The sequence below is a fragment of the Helianthus annuus genome, chromosome 16 (genome assembly GCF_002127325.2).
Source record: "Helianthus annuus cultivar XRQ/B chromosome 16, HanXRQr2.0-SUNRISE, whole genome shotgun sequence".
NCBI classification, from domain to species: domain Eukaryota; kingdom Viridiplantae; phylum Streptophyta; class Magnoliopsida; order Asterales; family Asteraceae; genus Helianthus; species Helianthus annuus.
Genome location: NC_035448.2, coordinates 40064921 through 40086761, shown reverse-complemented (window position 1 = coordinate 40086761; position 21841 = coordinate 40064921). Strand labels below are relative to the sequence as shown.

General features: G+C 36.5%; 2 protein-coding genes across 2 annotated transcripts; both read right to left on the bottom strand.

Moving 5' to 3' along the window:
* Positions 1–10617: 10617 nt before the first annotated feature.
* On the bottom strand, positions 10618–12151 carry LOC110915201 (pathogenesis-related thaumatin-like protein 3.5). The gene is made up of 2 exons (XM_022159861.2): positions 11924–12151; positions 10618–11508 (listed from the first exon to the last, which is right to left on the bottom strand). Exons 1-2 carry the CDS (start codon positions 11979–11981, stop codon positions 10814–10816), a joined length of 753 nt encoding a protein of 250 aa, XP_022015553.1. The 5' UTR covers positions 11982–12151; the 3' UTR covers positions 10618–10813.
* Positions 12152–16344: 4193 nt separating this feature from the next.
* Positions 16345–21488, bottom strand: LOC110915200 (carbamoyl-phosphate synthase small chain, chloroplastic). Its single transcript, XM_022159860.2, has 11 exons — positions 21344–21488; positions 20054–20236; positions 19461–19581; positions 19294–19382; positions 19158–19218; positions 19002–19069; positions 18779–18907; positions 18577–18686; positions 17619–17966; positions 16847–17012; positions 16345–16575 (listed from the first exon to the last, which is right to left on the bottom strand). Exons 2-11 carry the CDS (start codon positions 20190–20192, stop codon positions 16526–16528), a joined length of 1281 nt encoding a protein of 426 aa, XP_022015552.1. The 5' UTR covers positions 20193–20236; positions 21344–21488; the 3' UTR covers positions 16345–16525.
* Positions 21489–21841: the final 353 nt, after the last annotated feature.

The following is a 21841-nucleotide window of genomic DNA, read 5'->3' as shown; positions in this document are numbered from 1 at the left end:
TCTCATACATCCTTTTCCATTGAACGATCTCATCAGCAGACAAGACCGGGATGCTGTCTTCAATAGTCGCTTTTGGATCCCTCAGGGGCGGCGATTCCGGTATCATAGCAGTAGAAACAAAGATGAATCGGCTTTTCCACTCCTTTGGATAAGTAGAAGTGGGAATGAAAGAGTAACAGGGGGAAACACTGTCTTTTCGCTTGGCAAAGGTGAACCAGTCACCATCAGAGATCAACTTGTAAAACATACAGAAAAGAGGAACTGACGGTTCGCCGGAAACCGCCACACATAATAACTCAAAATGGACAACCCTCATGAACCCTAGAGGATGTAATTGCGAAAAGTGAACACCAAAATGCCTCAAAAGGTTTACCTTGAAAGCCGACAAAGGGTAACGGACACCACAAGAAGAAAATGACAAGGTATAAATAAGAATCCTGTTCGGAGAACACTCCACGGGATCATCTGGCCTAGGCAAAGTTGGAGAAAAACGCTCCAGAATCTTGTAAGTATCGACAAAAGTTCCAAGGTCCTTCGCTGTCAAGACAGAACGGATCGAAGAACGACCGGTGCGTCTCATCGCAGACTGGAAGGGTGATCGGAAAATGGTGATGGAATATGGAGAGAAAGTTGCGAAGAAGTATGATAGAAGTTAGAGGAAAAAGAAGAGGCAATGGGGGTTTTAAAAGAAATAACTGACACAAGGAGGAAACCGTCACATCACCATATTTCAAAAATTAAAAACCAACCCGAGCACGTGCACCCCGAGGGCTATCCCTAGCCGTTGATCTTTGATACTCAATGGTCCTCAAAAAACGGTGGAGGCGTGTAATCATTAAGGACAGTTGGGCCGAAACTCATAGCCCAAGAGGACCAACTTCACTGGCAATTATGATACAGCCCCGGATTATGAGACTCGAGTCTCAAAACTAGGGACTAGAGATGACTTGACGACGGGCCAGTTGGTAGCCCAACATGACCCGTCCTGGGCTCTTACCGTCTGGGCCCAATTGCTAAGCCCAAGGCTAACATCTTTCTCTGATAAAAGCCTTGTACACATAAAAAGAGCGGGAAACAGAGAAGAAAGGATCCAAGGATGTTGCAGGGCATTAAATGCTTGATTGATAATGGAAAAGAGATTGCCGGAAACATGGTACAATCAAGCTGGCCTCATTAAATGAAGCCCTTAATCTTACCGTTGGGGCTCAGACACGTGTCTGAGTCCCCCAAAGACAGTAAGATACCGTTAGATCATCTCGGCATCATTTTCCAAGGGAGATAAGCAGTCTCCTTTATATAAGGAAAGTAAGTATCTACTCGTAAGGGACAAGAAAGCTCTCACTAAATGCTATATACTCACATTTATTCCGACCATCATATATCTTCATTTATTCCGACATAACAGCTCATTTATCAGAATCCACACCAAGGAGAATATTCTGGCGATCATACTCGTCGGAATAAGCTTCTCATTTATCTCCGGCAAGTTTACTTATTCTCACGCCGGAGCTTGGTCACGGATCCCCCTCCCGGGGCCCTCCGTAACGAGGCTAACGGTTTTCTCTTTTGTAGGAGACGGAAACATGGATATCACAACGTCAGCGAGATTCTCTAGACGTCATCAGTGCCTTGAGGACTCGACAATAATGAAACTTGATGATGAACTTGAAGATCTTCAAAATGAGTATGAAAATGGTTTTAGAATATGTTTCTCATGGTTTTAAAACCCTAAAACTTATGGATGATTTATTTAGTAAAATAAAGTTTCATAAAAGTTTGTTAAAATTTAACAAGAACACTTATTTTTGGAAGATTCAAGTATGTAAAGTGTAGATCAAAAGACTACACATTTTTAACAAAAATTAAGTTCATCATAAGGTTTATCATGATGATTTTAGTGTATGCTGCTTGTGAAATTGTTGAAGATTGAATTTTTTTATGATGAAAAGAAAATAACCACATGTTTTTAAAACATGGGAAACCTCCATTTTTAGGGGAAACTATGTCAAAATTTTTATAAAATTTTAACACTTAGAAAAATATAAGTTTTAGTGAAATTTATTCCCCAAAAATTCACCTAAAAATATTTATCAAGGTTTCCTAATTTTTTTGTACAAAATTACAAGTTAAGAAATAATGTTTTCTTCAAGTATAAAATCAATATTAAGTATGTATATTTTTAGGGGAAAATATATATATTTAGTGGTCACAAAATTATGTGCTAAGTGTATATTATGTGTATTATATGTATTAGTGTATGATAGGAACTTGAAAAATACACTAAATACTCCAAAGGAGTATACTACCAAAATACACATACAAATACACAAGAAATACCCAAGTATACAAGTATACAAAAATTACCTATAAAAGGATATATGGACAAATACAAAAATATATATTACTATAAGTATATACCTTACAAATTATGGACTTGGACAAATACTTGGACTTATTGGACAATTTTACATAGTTATGGACATATATAAAATTACTACAAGTAATGAGAAATAATAAAAATTGGACAAGTGACAAATATATATATATATATATATATATATGTATATTTAACAAAGTGTGAGAAATATATATATAAAAAGTAAACCTTAAAAATATTATTATTTCTAAGAAATAAAATTCCGGAAAGTATTAAAAATCAAAGGATTGATTTTTGGTAATTAATACAAAATACACAAGTATTTACACTTAAATACAAGTATACTTTCCTAGGTATACTTATACAAAAATAATATAGAAAAATATTATTTAACAAATTACTTATATTTATTTTTGAAAAACAATGTAAGTATGATATATTTGGAAATGTTAAAAATATATTACTTTTAGCATATAATATTTTCAAATCCTACTTATACAAATATATTTTTGGGGATAAAAATATGTATAACAAATATAACATTAATTACATTGTAAAATATATACACTAATAATACAAGAACATATACATGTAAGACACAATAAGACACATTAAACCCAAATGGTAACTTGTACTTAGGGATTTACAATTTAGGTGTTTAACATACTTAGAACGTCTATAGGTTACAACATTAAAGTAACGGACGCCGGTGAAGCTTGACGCACGAGACGCAAAACAGTGAGTTCATGTCCCCACTTTTAAACATAATTACTGTTTTCTAAACTTTGGGGAAAATACATGTACAATTGGTATGTTTAAAACAAATGAATCATACATAGATCATGTCACGAATAGGGTATACGTAAGCACCATCAATCTAGTTTAGATCGAAAGAACAAGGGTTAGATCTAACAGGTCCAGGCAGCCTCACTCTCTTGACAACACATAGTCATGGAGTGCTTTGGGTCACAGTCGTAGGGTAAACGATGATAAAAATCTCCTAGGTTTGGATGTTTCCTATGTCGTCACATATGTTAATGTCCTACCTAAACATTAGCGACCTCGATTCCCTTTTCATTACAACTTACAAAATCACGTTTTACAATTACATACCATGTTTTATACAATTATAACTCTTACATTTTATACAATCTGCATGAATTCACACCAACTTTTGTTGATGATTTTTAAACTTACATGTATTTCAGGAAATTAGTGGAAATGCTCGCGGGTTCTTTTGTCAAGATGTAGTGTCGTATCTCAAGACGTTTAGTGTCCATCCTCCTTTGCCATCTTTTGTTGGATTTGTTTACTATATCCCGCCTTCTTGCGGTGATATAGGAAGCAAAACCTTGATCTTTGTTTTGAAATGGTGTTGTAAACTTTCAAATAATTATCTTTTGTTTATGATGTAAACTTTAAACTAAATTCTATATTTTGGATAATTAAACTTTGAATGGCAAGGTGGAGTTTGTTTTATATCATGTAGCATGTTTACTTATCGTATGTAATGAGGACCACTCAGATCACACCTCGTGCTTTCGCATCTGAAAGGGGTGTGACACTTGTCACGACACTAAGTTTTGTGATTTTACAGGTCCTGGTTTGCTCGACAGAATCAGTAACAAGGAACGCAGAAACAGAATAACGGAAAACCGAAACACAAATTGTTCGGGCGAAAGGACAGTTCGCACGACAGAAGCCTTTCGCGCGAAAGGGATCTCCCTTTCATGCGACAGGGACTGTTCAAACCTAACTTCGTTTGTGAACGTTTTTAACTAATAATCAGTTATGTTTCTGAGTCAAGTTATGTTACAGATATATTATAATAATAGTCTAGAGTATCATAGAAGTCATGCATGGAGGTGATAACCTCGTTATAGTTCACCAAAGCACAAATTAGTTAACTAAGTTAACTTACCGGTTGGTCATGAATAACTGAAATGGAAGTAACAGAATTTAAATAGCCAAACAACTGAACAAGTACAACCCAGGTATGCCAACTCAACATAGAAAGAGTGAACTAAGTGTTGGAGGCTGGACGGGGTTAACTTGTTCTAGGTCTAGGAGATTGTTTGGGTGTTCGTTTTACAAATTCAAGTGAGGTGGTGGAACTAGATTGGAAACCAAGGCTTCCACGGTTCACACACTGATATTACAGAATCGTCTATATCAAGAATAGGGATCCGAATAATCATACAACACTTAGAAATTTGTCAGAACGGGTTGAAATCAGAACCTTTCGTGCGAGAGGATGTCCTGTCGCGCGAAAGGAGTTAACCTTTCAAGCGAGAGGGCAGCCTTTTAGGCGACAGGCACTGTTTCGAGATGAAATCAGTTTGGTTTTGGTTGAACTGTTCATCTTAAGACATCCTTGTTACCTTAAAAAGTTTTTAGCTTGTCTTTTAAAACGTCCTTGTTACTTTTACTTTATTTATGTAGGTGTATGGCCTTCATTAGATAAACTGATCAACTGGTGAGTTAAATCCTGCCTGCAAGTTGCAATCTTGTTTTTCCGAAACACTTGATTCAATAATTACTTTTTAAAGTGGATGATTTTGCGGCGATTTGTGATGAACAATGCAGCCTTCATGGTGGAGTGTCTGATAACGGGTATGCAGGCTACATGTGTCAAAACAGTTCATTGGTTCTTGATAATCTTTCAATTTGCAAGGTTGTTTTAGTTAATGATGTTGGTGTTGCACTTAATGAATAAAGCATTTTGAGAGAGTTGGAGGATGGTGTGGCAAAAGGGGTGGGTTGGGCAGGTTTGGGTCATAGGTTAGTATGGGTTAGGATGAGTTTATTTAGAAAAAGGTTATGATGGTTTTCGGTCAAAATGTGTTTCAATCATGATAGGCTAAAAATTAAAAAAATTTAAAAAAAAACTAAAAAAAGCTAAAAAAATTTAAAAGTAAAAAATTGTAAGAAATAAAAAAATTAAAAGTTAAAAAAATCAAAATAGGCAAAAAAATCAAAAAAAAAATTAAAAAAATTTAAGAAGACTACATTAACAGATGTTTGCAGACTTTGCAGACCAAGGCAGGGGATGCTGCCTAGAAGAAGAAGTGACCAATGAGACTGGCAGTACTTGTTTTGATTTTATGACGTATGTTGTTTTTTCTTGAGCTGAGGTTTTTGTTTAGGAATTTTAAATTGAACGAACCGGGATTGTAGCTTCATGTTGGATGTTTTTTGAGAGTTCTTTATGGCTTAATGTTGTGAACTGATCGATCTTCATGTGATGTTAAATGAAACGAAACTAAAGCAAATGCAGTTTGAGTTATACATGAAAACTGAAAAGGTAAAGAAAAAAGAATGGAGGCATGTGAAAATAAAAATTGCAAACAAATTAGATAACAGTGTGAAAGAATATAAAAGATGTCATGGTATGTCAGTCATTGTCATTTGCTTTCTGGTCTTGGAAGCCACGAAGTTATTGTTGTTGACTTTTGAAGTAAGATTTACTCAACGTCTCAACATCCTTTAGCAATGTCTAAACTTTTGAATATGAACTAATTTTTTTTTTTTTTTTTGAACGGCAATCACTTTATATATATATATAAAGAGCCAGCAAGAGGCTGAAAACATACAGAAAAAGAGACCCCAAAACAAACCAAAAACGCCTAAATGCAATCTAAAACATCAAAGTCCAACCACTTGTCCCACGAAGGAGCTGAGACCTTTGACCGATGGCGGATCCAAAAAAAGGCGTCTTCTTTTATCTGGCTAACCGTAATCCGGTAATTGATATTCGTGCTTTCAAAGACCTTCACGTTCCTCGCATGCCAAATTCTCCAAACTGTGGCACAAGCCACAGTAAAAACGAGCCGCTTCCAAATCTTCGAGCCGGGGCTGTTGTGAAAAACCTCAATCAGATCCTTGAGATTGTTTATATTTGCTGGGTAAGGTATCCGAATCCACACAAAGATCTCCCACCAGATGCTTTTAGCAAGCAAACAGTTAACAAAAATGTGATTAGTGTCTTCCCATCCGAAACCACATCTGTCGCAACAGCCATTAAGCGAAGTAAAACCTCTAGCGATAAGTTGGTCTTTGGCTGCAACTCTTCCCAATAAGGCTCTCCAAAGCAGCAGATTGCACTTTGGCGGAGCCCATGGGTTCCAACGCACAATCTCCTCTGGCACATCCTTAGTAATGATCTCGAGACGCAGGCTTTTAGCTGAAAAATCAACTCCGAACCTGTTTTCCCATCTCCATTTATCTTTGCCGCCGGTTGTTTTGAATTGGTCTAATAAATTCATAATCTCCCCCAGTTGAGACCACTCGATATGCTCCACTGGGCTTTTAGCCCAATCCCAAGCCCAAAGGGTTTTTGACCCCACCAGATGCATACAGGCCGCAACCTTAATGTTTTTGTCAGCCGCACACCTGAACAAATCTGGAAAAAGGTCTTTTAGAGGTTTGTCAAGCAGCCATGAATCTTTCCAGAACCGAGTGTTTTCCCCATCTCCAACCTCGACTTTCAGCTTTTCTTGAATCTGAATATTCAGCCTATGCAAAGTTCCTTCGACCGCACATATATCCTTCCAAATCCCCGGTATCGTCTTTTTTAATGGAACCAATTTATCGTTCTTCTTTGTCTTGTGAATCGCGTCAATAACCACAGCCCAAAGTTGTTTAGGATCATTTTTAAGACGCCACCACCATTTAGAACGCATGGCAATATTGAAATCATTGATCCCTCCTATACCAATTCCACCGTGAGTTTTTGGTTTTATCATTTTTTCCCATCGGATCCATCGGACCTTTTTCCGCATCCCCGTTTTTCCCCAAACAAAATCTCTCCTCAATCCTTCCAATTTTTTTATAACAACCTTTGGAGCCGCAAAAAGAGACAAGTAGTAAGACGGAAGACTACCGAGGACCGCTTTCGCAAGGGTGACTCTTCCCGCAAAGCTTAAATTTCTCGCCTTCCAAGACGAAAGTTTTTTATTAAACTTTTCAATCACTGGCTGCCAGAACTTAGCTTGTTTCATATTTGCCCCGATGGGAATACCAAGGTAGGTAAAAGGAAAATCACTGGCCCGACATCCCAAAATTTTTGCAAAAAGGTTGATTTCCGTCTCCTCCACCCCGACCCCAAATAATTGGCACTTCTGTTGGATGCACAAATTAAATGGAAATCTGGCCATGAAATTATTGTTGTTGACTTTTGATATAAGATTTAGTCAACTATATATTTATACTATATTATAAACTTTTTGTTTTGAATGCACAAATAATATTCAATATCATCAAATAAAGAATAAGTAATTAATCTTTTCCATTTATAAATACTAAATATAAATCATACAACAAAATAATCCTAAACATAGATGTTTGTTACCATGTAGCAATGACAATAGTTAAAGCACACTTGAAGGATTCATGCGTTATGTGATCAAACTATTTATTTTTTAAGAGGGAAAGAGAACATGTGTTTCAAGAGTGACCAGTGTTAGAGAAATGTGTTCATATGTACTTTTTAACTTTTAAGATTTTTATTTATTTATTTATTTATTTTATTTATTTATTTTTAAATTATTTTATTATTTTAATTTTTTAAATTTTTTATTTTTAAAACTTTTTTGATTTTGTTTTTAAATTTTAATTTATTTTGATTTTTTTATTTTATTAGTTTTTTTTTTTGTATACGAGGTATGAAGGGTCGAAGTATGAAGTCTGGGACTCTGTGTGATGCTCTTTTAGCGTTAACTAGATTTGTTTGGTTAAAACTTAAAAACTTATCCTGACCCATGACTTATTGTAAAAGAAAATCTTAAAACGTATCTTAACTCATCCTTACTTATTTCCTAGGCCCATTCTAACTTGTTTCATTTCTAAGATGACCCAAAATAACCCAAATAGGTTTTTGTTGCCGGGCCTATGCCTAATTAACACCCGAGTGGTGCTAGAAAGATGTTCAGTATGTTCATAGGCCGAAACTATCATAAAGCCACCAAGCGACTTGCATGTTGGGGAAAACAAAAAATAACCATCTTACCCCTTGCAAATATTAGTGGTAAGAAATTGATTTTCGAACACAAAGGGTAAGATGGTCATTTTGTTGTGTATCCACGTATGCATTTAATCTGCATATTTAACTTATGTGTGGGCGCTCGCGGGGGCAAAAACGAAAGTGCACTAATTTTAACGTTATTTTACTAATTTCGTGAAAATAACGTTAAAAGAGGGTGATAATTAATCATGTATCATGTGGTGGTGTTGATAGTCGAAAAATAAGGGAGTACATGCACTAATCGACATTTATCTTAATTGCCGAGTGTTATGTGTCTTATGTTCAAGGTTTGATGCAAAACTACTATCGAGTCGGGGGTCTCACTGGAAGCAGCTTCTCTATTCCTACGGGATAGAAATAAGGTTGTCTACATCTTACCCTCCTTAGACCCTACCTTAGCTTTGCTTGATGATGATGATATAACTTATGTTATATTATGGAATGAAACATATATCGATACAAAAGTGTGAGAAAGAGCGTAACAACAGATTAAGAGCATGCCAGGCGTATAATCTGGCGTGTGGTATATGCATCACTAGATTGCTCGGACCAAACACTCTTCAGTGATAAGAGTCCATACACGGGTTCGGGTGATATGGAGTCTTGGTTTTGAAGCAAGCTTCAACAACTATAATTATAGAACAGCCTACAGTTCAGTTTGTGATGACTAGCTTCAAGGTTATGCTGGATGTTCCAACCTATGTAGCACGGGGACTCCATTTATGTGGCCGTACCCGTATCGGGTACTTGTCGGGGACGGAAACACCATGGGTACTCGTCGGGGACGTTTCCTAAACGTTTCCAATGTCGGGGACGTATCTGGTAGAAGTATCCAGCCCGTTTCCATTTAATTTTAGGGTTTTAACCCTTTCAAATTCCACAACCGGCCATTAAATAAATAGACCTATCATATTCGGCTTCTCTAATCTCTAAACTCTCAAGTCTCATCATCTCTAATTCTCTATCGATTGCCGATCTCTCACTAGATGAACCGGAATTTGAAAATGATTTGATTATTGATAATTAATTACCTTTGGAGGATGTAGTATTTTCGGAATTTGTTTAATATATTTTTATTTTTTTATATTTTTTATTGCCGTACCCATATCTTTAAATTTTGAGTTTTGTCGTTCCTCGTTCCCGTATCGTCCCCGTACCCCGATCCCGTACCCGTTCCAGTGCTACTTAGGTTCCAACCCTATAAATTTTCAAGGATGTAGATATATGATTGAGAATAACTCAAAAAGGTAGGTAACAAATTTAGTGGGGTTTGTTCAGTTATAGACAGAACAAACAAGGATGTCAAGATTATTTTCTAGTCTGTCTTTATGTTTGGTCTTGAATAATCTTAGTATAGGATTAGCATAATTTGCTAAATATTTGATATAAAATTAATGATAAGCTAAAGATTACATTATTATTCAACTTAAAACATAAATCTTCATGTCATGTTTTAGTAAGAATTGTCGTCATAAAGATCTTATAATAAGAGAGCGGATCTAAGTAGAATTGTAGAAAGCATGTTCCTTATATGATATCAGTAAATTAATAAACTTAAGTGATATGTTATATAGTAATATGATATTTTCTTATATGTTTATTTAGGGGGTGTAAACAAGCCTAGAGGCTCGAGAGCTACTCGTGATCGGCTTGGTTAAAAGCTCGAACGAGTCGAGCCTTAACAAGCCCGAGCCCGAGCTCGAGCCTAAAATAGAGCTCGTGTTATTATCGAGCCCGAGCTCGAGCCTGAAATACAAAGCTTGTTTAGGCTCGCGAGCCTAAACGAGCCCAAACAAAATTTTAATTTTTTATATATAATATATTAATAATGATGATAACATTGATGAACCGAACTCGAGCCGAGCTTTTAGCTCGTTTAAGGTTCTTCTCAAAATAGTTCGAGTCGAGTCGAGCCGAGCTCGAACTCTGGGTTTTACTCGCGAGCCGAGCTCGAGCTCAAAGAAGTAGACTCGAACCGAGCCGAGCTCGAGCTTCATAAAAACCTAACGAGCCGAGCTCGAGCCTGGTCAAGCTCGGGCTGGCCCGGCTCGTTTACACCCCTATGTTTATTTACCGTATAATCTATCAACTTATCATTGAAAAATGATACCTGGCCGGTGGATAATTTCTTTTTTAAGCAATTATTCTGTTTCTAAATGACATCGTTCAAAATTCAAGACAAAATGAAATAATAAACTAACAAAAGTATCAAACTAAACTAATAAACTATTTTATTAATTAAACTAAATTGAAGGTACCATTGTTTTCCAAAAAACTGATTTAACTAACCAAAACACAATCTCCAATCCAACTCTCAGTAACTACTCATCAATCTCAATAATAATAAAAATAATAATAAAATCTCTCAAATTTAAATTACCATAAGAACACTGAAATATCATCGTGAACTACTCTCATAACCCACTTGTTGGACAAAAAGTAATCAAATAATCCGACCCGGAACACGTGAACGTACTCGACGCATCATCATACGCGTAACTATACGCGCTCGGGCACGCCGCTTTAAACCTCGCCGAAAACTCTGTCGGCCCACACGTCGCCGGCGTTGCATGTTCACCGGTGCAACAAAACTCCGGCGTGTTAAATGCTTCACACGCGCTTTTACACGCCACCACCACTCCACCACCGTCCACCACTCTCAACTGCTCCGGACAGTTCACATTTAGATCCGCCACACAGCCGGCGTACTGGCACTCGCTGGAACCGTCGCGTGTCGGTTTTATGCCGATGCCGACGTTGTAACCGTCGACGAGGCTGACGTCATAGAAGTCCTTATCACTGTTGGTGACACCGAGTGTGAATTCCGCTAGTGACACTGGCGGTGTTCCGCCGCCGGTGCATGTTAGAGTGTTGCCGCAGTCACCGGTGACGCAGTTTCCGTGGCCGGATTCGTCGAATGTGCAGCCGGTTCGTGTCCAGAACCGGCCAGACCAGCCTGGCGGAGCCGAAAACTGTACGGATCCGCCAGGTGGCAAGGAGAATCCGCCGTTTCCTAATACGATGCCGTTGTTACCGGAGAGTGTTCCCGGCCAGATTGTGTAGGTGCAGCTGTTTTGTAACGTGAAAACCGCCGCGAAAACCTCATATCCTGCAAATCATGAATCATAGAGTAACAATTTTGATTACATGCATGATTAGGGACAAATCTATGAATAAGGTAACTGATGCTATCGGACCAGTAAGGAGACCGGTTTGACGTCTGGCCTGGTTCTGAAAACATTGCTAAAAGACGTAATAAGTAAGGTTACGAAAATCATAAACTAACAATTTTGATTAATGAAATGAAAATTTGAATTGGATAAGTGAAGCTAAAAGACCTAATTAGGTTACGAGAATCATAAACAATTAGTTTTTAAGCGATAAAGAGGATTAGCAACAGTATGATTAACGATCAGAAAGCGTAAACTAGCAATCAAACAAACAGTTGCATTGCATTACATTAAATTAAAATGTAGAGGAATTAAACAGTAGAAAGTGAAATATGTTACAGAAATATTAATCACCTGAAAGGAAAGCAGAGAGGAGGAGGAGGAAGAAGGCGGATCGTATAGTAATCGCCATTGAAGAGAAGAAGAAGAAGAAGAAGAAGAAGACGTAGAGACTGATTGTGTGTATGTGTGTAGAGAGAAGAGAGTGGGGGATAGGGGGGTTGCCGGGTTGCAGTTAAGTTTGTGACAGTTTATAATAATGCGGGAACTGGCAAGTTTCAGGTGATTCCTTTCTCTTTTTGGGTGTAAATATATTTTGCTTTATCAAATTGAAAACTATATAAAAATTGATGTTACTCAGTAGTTTTAGTGGTCCAAACACTGGGGGGACTTACATGGTGCTTATGCACAATATTCAGATCTTCACAAAAAAAAAAAAAAAAAAAAAAAGGCAAATTGGATTTAAATAATCCCAACTCGCTGTTATTGGCCAATAATAATCCCAACTCATTTAATCACCAATAATAATCCGAACTATTCACTTTTGTTTGTAAAATACTCCCTGTTAAAAAGACACTAACTAGGTTAAATTGTTGCTGATGTGGCTTGCCACGTGGCATATTTTGATGACGTGGCAGCTGATGTGGCAGTCTACGTGGCATATTTTGATGACGTGGCAGCTGATGTGGCAGTCTACGTGGCATATTTTGATGACGTGGCAGCTGATGTGGCAGGTGACGTGGTAAGCCACATCAGCAATTTTTTAACCTAGTTAGTGTTTTTTTAACTGGGAGTATTTTACAAACAAAAGTGAATAGTTCGGATTATTATTGGTGATTAAATGAGTTATGATTATTATTGGCCAATAACAGTGAGTTGTGATTATTTAAAGAGTAAATTTCAAAGTTCGTCCTTTATGTATGTCTAAAATATCAAAGTATGTCCTTTGTCTTTAATAACATCAGAAAACATCCTTAATGTTTGAAAAACCAATCAAGTTATGTCCTTTACCCTAAACCTTGTTTGTTTTCCCAGTTAAGTCAGGTCACATGTGAAGCACATGAGGGTATATTGGTCATTTTACCCTGTCTTTTGTAATTTACTATAAAATTAATAATCATAATCATCTTCAACATTCACCTGCCACCACACCCTCTCTCTCTCACACACACACCAGCTTTCTCTCTCTCTCATTGCAAGACCACCACCACCACCACCACCGCCGTACACCTCAGCAGACCGACCACCACCGCCCGTACACCACAGCAGACGGACCACCACCGCCGTATTATTCTCTCTCACACACACACCAGCTCTATCTCTCTCTCTAATTGCAAGACCACAACCACCACCAGAGCCTTTAATCCGCAAATCAGAGAGAGCAGGGCTGTACTTCACAGTAGGTTTGGTTCTGCGATTGTTTCGAAACCCCTTGATTTTAATCGAAGTCTTTTTAGGGTTTGCAGATCGAAGGCCACCAGGTGGTAAACCAGCCTCACACATAAGCGCATGGTCATGTGCTACATTGGCTGCCCTAATTCGGTCCAAATCTTCATCACCAGAGCTTGGAACAGACCTGGTGGATCGATTGACAGCTCTGTGGGCTCTTGAATGCTCTGCTTGAACACTAGCCGACACTTCAGGAGGGCTCAAATTTGGGGCTTCTTGATGTTTGAGGGCGGCATCACGAGACGAACAGATAGCTCCAATTTTAGGTGGCGGCTGATATAAATGGTTATCTCTTTGTTCCCCACTAACATCCGTAGCCGGAAAAAATGGACTTTCTTCACTTCTGAGTTCAAACAGGGTGATGGTGGTGGTCGAGTGGCGGTGGTCGGGTGGTGGCAGATCGGTGGCGGTGGCGGTGGCAGGTACTTTTTTCACTTCTGTGTTCAAACAGGGTAAAATGGAGCAGTCTTGCTTTGAGGTCCAGCATGATTTGTTAGGGTTCATGTGAAATCGAAAGAGGCGTTGACTGAATTGTTGAATAGTGGGAGAATGAATATATGCAGGTTTTGATTTTGATGATTACAGAATAGAAATTGGTTAGTATTGATTGTATTTATTGTTTTTGATGATTATTTATTTTATTATTTATGATAAAATGACCAAAATACCCTTATGTGGGGCTGACTTAGTCAAATTTAACCATGAAAAGTAACTGGATTAGGACTAAAGGACGTAACATGTAATGATTTGCAAACATTAAGGATGTTTTCTGATGTTATTAAAGACAAAGGACATACTTTGATATTTTAGACATACAAAAAGGACGAACTTTGAAATTTACTCAAAAAACTCTTATTTAAATCCAATGTGTCAAAAAAAAATATGTTTTTCTGTAACAATGATATAATAATCAAAACTAGTGTATTGATATTAGGGTGTGTATTAATATTTTGTTTTATAAAAAAAACATATACTAAGTAGCGTAATTATATGCTTTAGAGGTCGCAAGTTCGAATCCGAGCCAACACTGGTTTTCATCTCACCCTGCGTTACACGAGAGAGTCTCAACTCTTATGACGGCGCAACATCTGTCAAGTGGCAGTTAGTGGTATGGTTTCCCAACCGCCCAGTGAGTGATATCTTGACGGACGTTAAAAAAATATGCTTCGAAGTATTGTTATCATGATTACTGACTTGGAATTAATTTAAAGAAAAAATAAACACCATTGTGTAGAAGCTTGAAGTGTTTGTATGTGAATGTAAAACCCAAGTCTAAACCAAAATAACTAAAGTACATTTTACATTACGTACTTTCAGGGGTGGATACATGTGGGGTGAAAGGCACATTGGCTCACTTTCTTCTAGTCCAAATCAATTAACCAAAGCACGTCTACTAACCAATTATTTGCACCTGTTCGTTTTCACTCCAAATTACCAGGCAATCGCAAGTCATCAAATCCAAAATTGTTTACGGCATGCATCATTCCTAAACCTTAAAATCGTTTGTGGCATCATTCCAATTTCTTAATTCCAAAATCGCAAGTCATCAATGGCGAGGTCTTGAAATCGGTTGAAGTGTGAAGTAGCAAAGGGAATTTAAAGAGAGATATGCACTAGAAAGTACTACTTTGAACTAAATGTATGAGAAAACCACAAGATATGCAAATATATAAGTAAAAGCTAGTACTATTGTGCATAGGTGAGAATATGTAAGAAAGTAGATACCTAGAGAAGTTGTGCACTGTGTTAAACAAGGAATATATATCTTACCTGATAGTAACTAAGTTTCTTCAATAAAGTCACTCGCTTTTTTTTAACTACAAAACCACTAAGTTTTCAATTTTGTTGTGAATTTTTCTATAAATGCATATTTATTTATCTTTTCAAATGAAGCGCCCTAAATGATACATATGTGCAACTTGGTTTCTATGTGAGGTATAAGGTAATTGTGACGAAAAAAAAAAGCCGCTACATAATAACCAAGTTTCATAATTGTTTCATTTAAGTTAATAAATCTAAAACTTATGATATTTTTCAAACAATGAAACTCCAAGGATATTTATCGTTTGAGAAAATTGTGAGTGGCTTTCTTGAAACAATATAGAAACTTAGTTATCATTTTGTGATCTATCCCTATTAAATAGTAATATTTGTTACATTAAATAGGGTTGCATGTACAAATGAGAAGCATAGTAGTTGATAAGAGTGTGAAGGGAAGAGTATGTGTTACTAGTTACTAGTGTCTCGGTTGTTGGTGGCTGTTAGAGATGTTGCGGGGCTTAGCCAAGCTACATTCATTTTGTGCTCAAGCTTAAAACTTTATAGACCAACTCGGCTTGACTCATAATATCCACGTCGAGTTGAATATTGAGCATGTGTTTAGAGATCAAATGATCTTTTTCTTAACATGAAAAAATGAGGGCCAGGAGACTGATATTTGATTCTAAAAGGACTTTATGAAACCATTTAACATTCAAGCACACCGAAAATTACGAGTTAAAAAAGCTACACACTATATTTCTCCCCCTTCTCTCCGTCAAAATCTCTCTCTCTTCACTTTAAGTCATATAACCCCATATGGTTGGATTATGCTAAAAGAGATATTTTTCCTAAAATATGTCAAAATTAAATTATAACATGGTGTTGTGAATTTTATTTTCAACATGGTGTTGCAATGTGTTTTTTTCACATGGTATCATCGTTTATATTTTTAGAACTTTCTTGGACAAGTGATATTTTCTGATGACTTTTTATACTATTTAGGCAAAATATCATTTTAGTTGAATCCACACACACGTCCGATTGCGGATATGACTTGCCTTTGGGAAGGTGGTCTTGAAACTACAACCTCAGGCCCCTTCTATTGAGTTATTTCTATGTCAAGTTATTTCTATATAGCAACACTCGGCATGGTGATTTTCATTAGTATGGTTGTAGCCAAATATGCATAAAATATATATCAATCCTAGCCGGAGCGGGGTAGGTCAAGGCAAATCTAAGACCAGCCGGGTCCAGAAGCTGTCATGGCATGGCGGTGGTGAACTATGCATAATAAAAGGGAATGCATGTAATAATAGTTCTTACCAGATAAAACATAAAGTCTCTCCAAAACAAAACAAAACACAACATTATAATAATTAGCCATGGATACGCTTGTAGCTACTAACTCCTTGTTCGGTACAAACTCTTTTCATGTAGGGCCATTTATCAAGATTTGCCTCAAACCACTCATGAACTTTGCTTTTCTCGTCTCATTAACTCCACAAAATGATCAAATACTGCACATGGAGGATATGAAGTATGTTAGGTAATTACAAGAACAAAACATACCGAACAAAATTCAAGAATGTTCCCCACCATGATTAACATAAACAAGAATTTCAACGTTAGTTAATCAACCAATTTTTTTACAACTTAAAAATCTAATCATGTCCAAAGCAAAGCAAATTAAAAGAAATGTTAAGCAAGTAGCAACCTATAAGCAAATCTAATAGCCTGAGTGACTGATAGTTATAGGGATTATAAAGAATATAAAGAATGAAGACGCACCAAGATCTGAATCATGAGGTCCAGGAGACGCTTCAGGATGGTACTGAAGAGACATGAGTTTTTGTTGCGGAAAAGCGAGACCCGCACAGCTTCCATCATTGAGATTCACATGTGTTACTTCCACTCCACTCGGAAGTGACTCTGGGTCAACCGCATAATTGTGATTCTGCAACATAAGTTTTACATCAGAGTAGGCAATTATTTCAGAGAATTCAAGATACATAATAAAGTATATATGATATTAATCCTATTAAGGGGCCATTTCATATATACCCCTACAAACTTGCAAAATATCATATATACCCTTGCAAAATTATAAATATCATATATGCCGTTACAAAATAGTTGAAATATCATATATACTAAATTCATTAGAAACAATTTAATAAATGACCCTTTTACCCTTATTTTTCTAAAACTTTTGAAATCTCATATATAACCGTTAACTTCAAATATTATATTTACTCATTTCTAGCTTAAATATTATACCTGAAGAATACTATTGTTTATGGGGAAAAAATTGAGTAAAAATAAATTTAAGCTTAAAATGTGTTATATAAAAATATGAAGGTAAAAGATGAGCATATATGAAAACTTCAAGTTAAAAAAAGAATGGTAAAATAATTATTTATTAGTTGTTTTTACTAAATTGGGTATATTTGATATTTTAACTATTTTGTAAGGGCATATATGATATATATAGTTTCGATTGGGTATATATGAAAATTTTCAAGTTTGTAAGGGTATATATGAAACTAATCCTATTAAATACCTGTGCACTAATCTCAACACTACCGTTCCTAACGTTGCGAACAGGATGATTTCCACCATGATGACCGAACTTCATTTTATATGTTTTCCCGCCCAATGCTTGACCGAGTAACTGATGGCCCATGCAAATTCCGAAAACAGGAACTTTGCCGATAATCTCCTTCACGGTCTCGACAGCATACGGAACCGCAGACGGGTCACCTGGCCCGTTGCTGAAAAGAACTCCGTCTGGTTTCATTTTAAGAGTCTCCGTTGCAGGCCATGTTGAGGGAACAACAGTTATTTTACAACCGTAAGATGCCAATCGCCTCAGTATATTGTGCTTGATACCAAAATCATAAGCCACCACCTTCGTTCAAAAAACAAAACATAATTAAACTACAATAAATATAATAGAAAAATACATTCTCTATTAAATCCTCAACTAGGGCTGTAAACGAACCGAACGTTCAGCGAACAATTCGTGAACCATTCGGTGAGAAATTCGATTACGTTTGTTCGTTTAATAAATGAACGAACATGAACAAGAAATTTTGTTCAATTAGTTAAATGAACGAACACGAACAAATGTCTCGTTCGTTCAATTGTGTTCGTGAACGTTCGGTTATGTGTTTCTGAACATTCATGTTCGTTTGTTTATGTTGTACATTAAAGTTTTTTATACATTTATTTATTTTATCTACACTTTTTATATTCTTTAACACCCTCCCGCCATCCACCTCTAGCCTCCGCGACCTTCACCGATTTTATTTTTGTTCGTTTGTGTCCGTGAACCGTTCATGAACACGTTCATTTCCTTAATGAAAGAACAGGAACAGAAAATCTCGTTCGGTAAGTGTTTATGAACCATTCATGAACACATTTTTTTCTTAATGAACAAACACAAACAAGGCCTTGTTCGTGTTCGTTCAGTTCGTTTGCAGCCCTATCCTCAACAAATCTAATTGAAAAATACTAACATGGAAAGTCTCCTCATGTCTTCGATTAGAGTTAAAATCCCACTCGAAACCGGTTTTTTCAACCCATTCATAAGGTTGCTTGCATGAAACACTAGAAATTAGATCCACACCTGCAAAAAATGTCAAACAAAACCAAGTTACCAACATTGTGCCTGACCGAAATTTCCCATACGGATGGTCAAGACCGTAATTAGTTAATTACCTACGATATCCCATGTGCGGGACATCTCCAAAAGTTGTTCATCTGTTTTGGACTCTTCTGTGCTCAAGACACCAATCAGGCTTCCGTCTTCTCGTAACCGACGGGTAATCGCACGAGTGTCAACATCGTCTGTTCCGTAAAAAACAAGAGTAACCATGAAAACAAATCCTAAGGTAGGTGGACTAGATTGTTGTATAATACGAGACGGAGAACAACAACATACATATTCCCATGATGTTCCGTTTTGACAAATAGTCAGAAAGTGACTCCGTGCATCTATAGTTTGACGTGCTGGAGAACATATTTCATCAAAAAAAGTCAAACTTGATTGACCTTGACAATAACTAAACAAAATCATGAAGCAAGATTACTAGCATACCTGATACTCAAGCTTCTAATTATCAAACCAGCTAGGAAGCATTGTATTGATTCTTCATCATCTACAAACATATACTTGTTTCGATGAATATAACAACTTTGTCATACTAAAATACCATGTTAATATCTTACTTTACCTATATTAACACCCGTATTGCCAATGTGTGGGTTGGTCATCAAGACAAATTGGCCTGCATAGCTGGGGTCGGTAAGAATTTCTTGATACCTGCGAATACAGAAACCAGACACATACACATACATCATCAAGATCTCAAATATGTTAAAAAGTGTAGCTCCGTCTCACCCTGTTAATGAAGTGTTAAATACAACTTCACCAACTTGAGTCCCGGAAGCACCGAATGATTTGGCTCTCCAAACAGATCCATCTTCGAGCACGAGTCTAGCATCCGCAAGCTTCCAAGGAGCTTACATATTACCATGTTTGATGCACGAGAGGTCAAAGGTTATGTGGCTACAAGTAGAAAACTTTACTGACTAAACGTCTAAACTTACATGTTAGATTGAATGTAAAGCATATTTGTTTATTTCCATTAAATTATGACAATTCGTATAAGTTTGTTCACCCACTGGTTATGAGTTTAGGATTACATACCATAACCACAGGAAATTATTCAAAATGTACACATGTAGAGGCACAAAACGGATTAGAAATACAACTGGCATGCCATAATGCATTACTTAAAGAACTTTTTACTAAACATGCCAAGATGTAGTCCTATGTTTATATGCATGAAAACGAGCACAAATCGAGCAGAACAAAGATTTAATGCATTACAAATGTCCAAAACCATAAACAATTAAACATTAAACAAAACTTGAACTTCAATAAAGATAACTTCACACATTGACATGAATTTATACAGATAGAAAGACTACCAGAAACTGCAGCACCCGTGGAGGCAGAACCAGTGGAGCATCTCACGGTAAATGATCTAACTTGTAGTGACTTTATGGTAGCCGGACTCGAAAGCAAAGGCCGACTAGTCACAGAAAGATACATTGCATTCGTTGCCATTCTTGTTGTATTGCCTCCTTTTCCTTTATGTAAGTGCCCGCTAGCTAGAACATAAACAAAATTCATCAAAATGATCAATCAGTCCGTCACACACCCAAACAAAAATGAATTATGACAAAATCGACTTAATTTTGCACTCAAAAGGATTAACTTTAAGCTTTGAAAATCAATATGAATCGTCTTAATAAAAAGTTACTCTACCAAACACCATTTTAAACTGAACAATAACATCTATATACGATCTCAATGTGAGTAGTATCGTAGTCTACTTTTCAAAGGCAAAGACTCAAGGTCACCATGGGAATACAACTTGAATTGTAAGTGTTTGTACGCAGGACAGGACCTTAACGACAATTCCAAACATAAATTGGATACTTCCAAACACTACACCCAAATTACAATGCCCATCATTTGCAACCATAAAAACCGAGGCTGCTTACTATGAGCATGTAGCAAGCTAAGTCAATAATAACTGATACTCTATGCAATTAATATCGGTGATATATCGTTTATATCAGCCCCCTAGTAAAACATCGGTGTTTGTTCTTCGTAGCTTCTTGCTGCGTTTTGGTTTGTTAATAAACTGTTTCCGTTGCCATTCAAAAAAAAGTAAAATATCAGTGTCATAGATCGGCCAGAATACCGGTACCAATATTATCGGTGATGTTGACCAATATAACTGATATATCTGAATTGTTAATCTTAAATTTCTATATACACAAACTCTGCATGATATTAAAATTACCGATATCCCATCGATATCTCACCGAGATAACCTATATCTCAAATATCGGTCCTTGACCGATATCCGATATTTTACCGCATTAACTGCATTAACTGCATAGACTGATAGTCCATGACGAATAGTCAAAGGTGTTGACTTTCGTCTCATCAAACACTATTACTACTAGCAGATGAAACATACATCAATAAGTTAATAAATTGCAAAAACAATAAATGTGAGCATATATTTTAGTAACTGAATATGGAAAACGAAGATACGATTTGAAAACCCTAAAATTAACAATTCGTTCAACCACGAATGAAACAGATAAACATAGATAACTAATTTTAGGAACTTTTATTATACATGCAGAATTGAATCGAATCGAATCGACGGTGTAGAATATAGATTAAGGAATTGTGCTTACCTAATGTTTGTTATACGGCAATGGCGGATGATTGGGGTTTAGCACAGTAGATTAAACCCTAAATTATCTCTGTTTTGTGCGAGAGAGACGACACAACTGTAACTTTGAAGAGTTAATGGTAGAAAGGTCCCTAGACTATTGTTAAGTTGTACTAATCAGCCCTTGTCTTTTAAGTTTTGAACATATGTTCCTTTAGTTCACTTGATTTCTTTTAGTTTGTTTTATAGAGTTATTGAAACAAAATGTTTGGTTAAATTGTTTGGTTTAAAATAAAATAGTCACTTTGGTAGGAGGTAATTGAATGATTGAGAGAATGAAATGGAATGGAATGGAAAAGGGAATATATTTCTTTACTAGATTATTAGATCCGTGTACTACACGGGTTTAAGGATATAAAATTATAACTTATTTACTTTTATGTTGTCTTCATAAATTTATATAAGTGATTTTTTTACCATAAATGACGCAAGAGTAGGTCATGCGTAAAAACCGATTCTT

Coding starts and splice junctions, on each gene's coding strand:
- LOC110915200 (XM_022159860.2), bottom strand. CDS start 20,192: ATGGCAACGAATGCAATGTATCTTTCTGTGACTAGTCGGCCTTTGCTT. Junction 19,383..19,460: donor TTTAACACTTCATTAACAGG/GTGAGACGGAGC, acceptor CTGTATTCGCAG/GTATCAAGAAATTCTTACCG. Junction 19,219..19,293: donor CAATACGGGTGTTAATATAG/GTAAAGTAAGAT, acceptor ATATGTTTGTAG/ATGATGAAGAATCAATACAA.
- LOC110915201 (XM_022159861.2), bottom strand. CDS start 11,981: ATGGCGATTACTATACGATCCGCCTTCTTCCTCCTCCTCCTCTCTGCT. Junction 11,509..11,923: donor CCTCTCTGCTTTCCTTTCAG/GTGATTAATATT, acceptor CATGATTTGCAG/GATATGAGGTTTTCGCGGCG.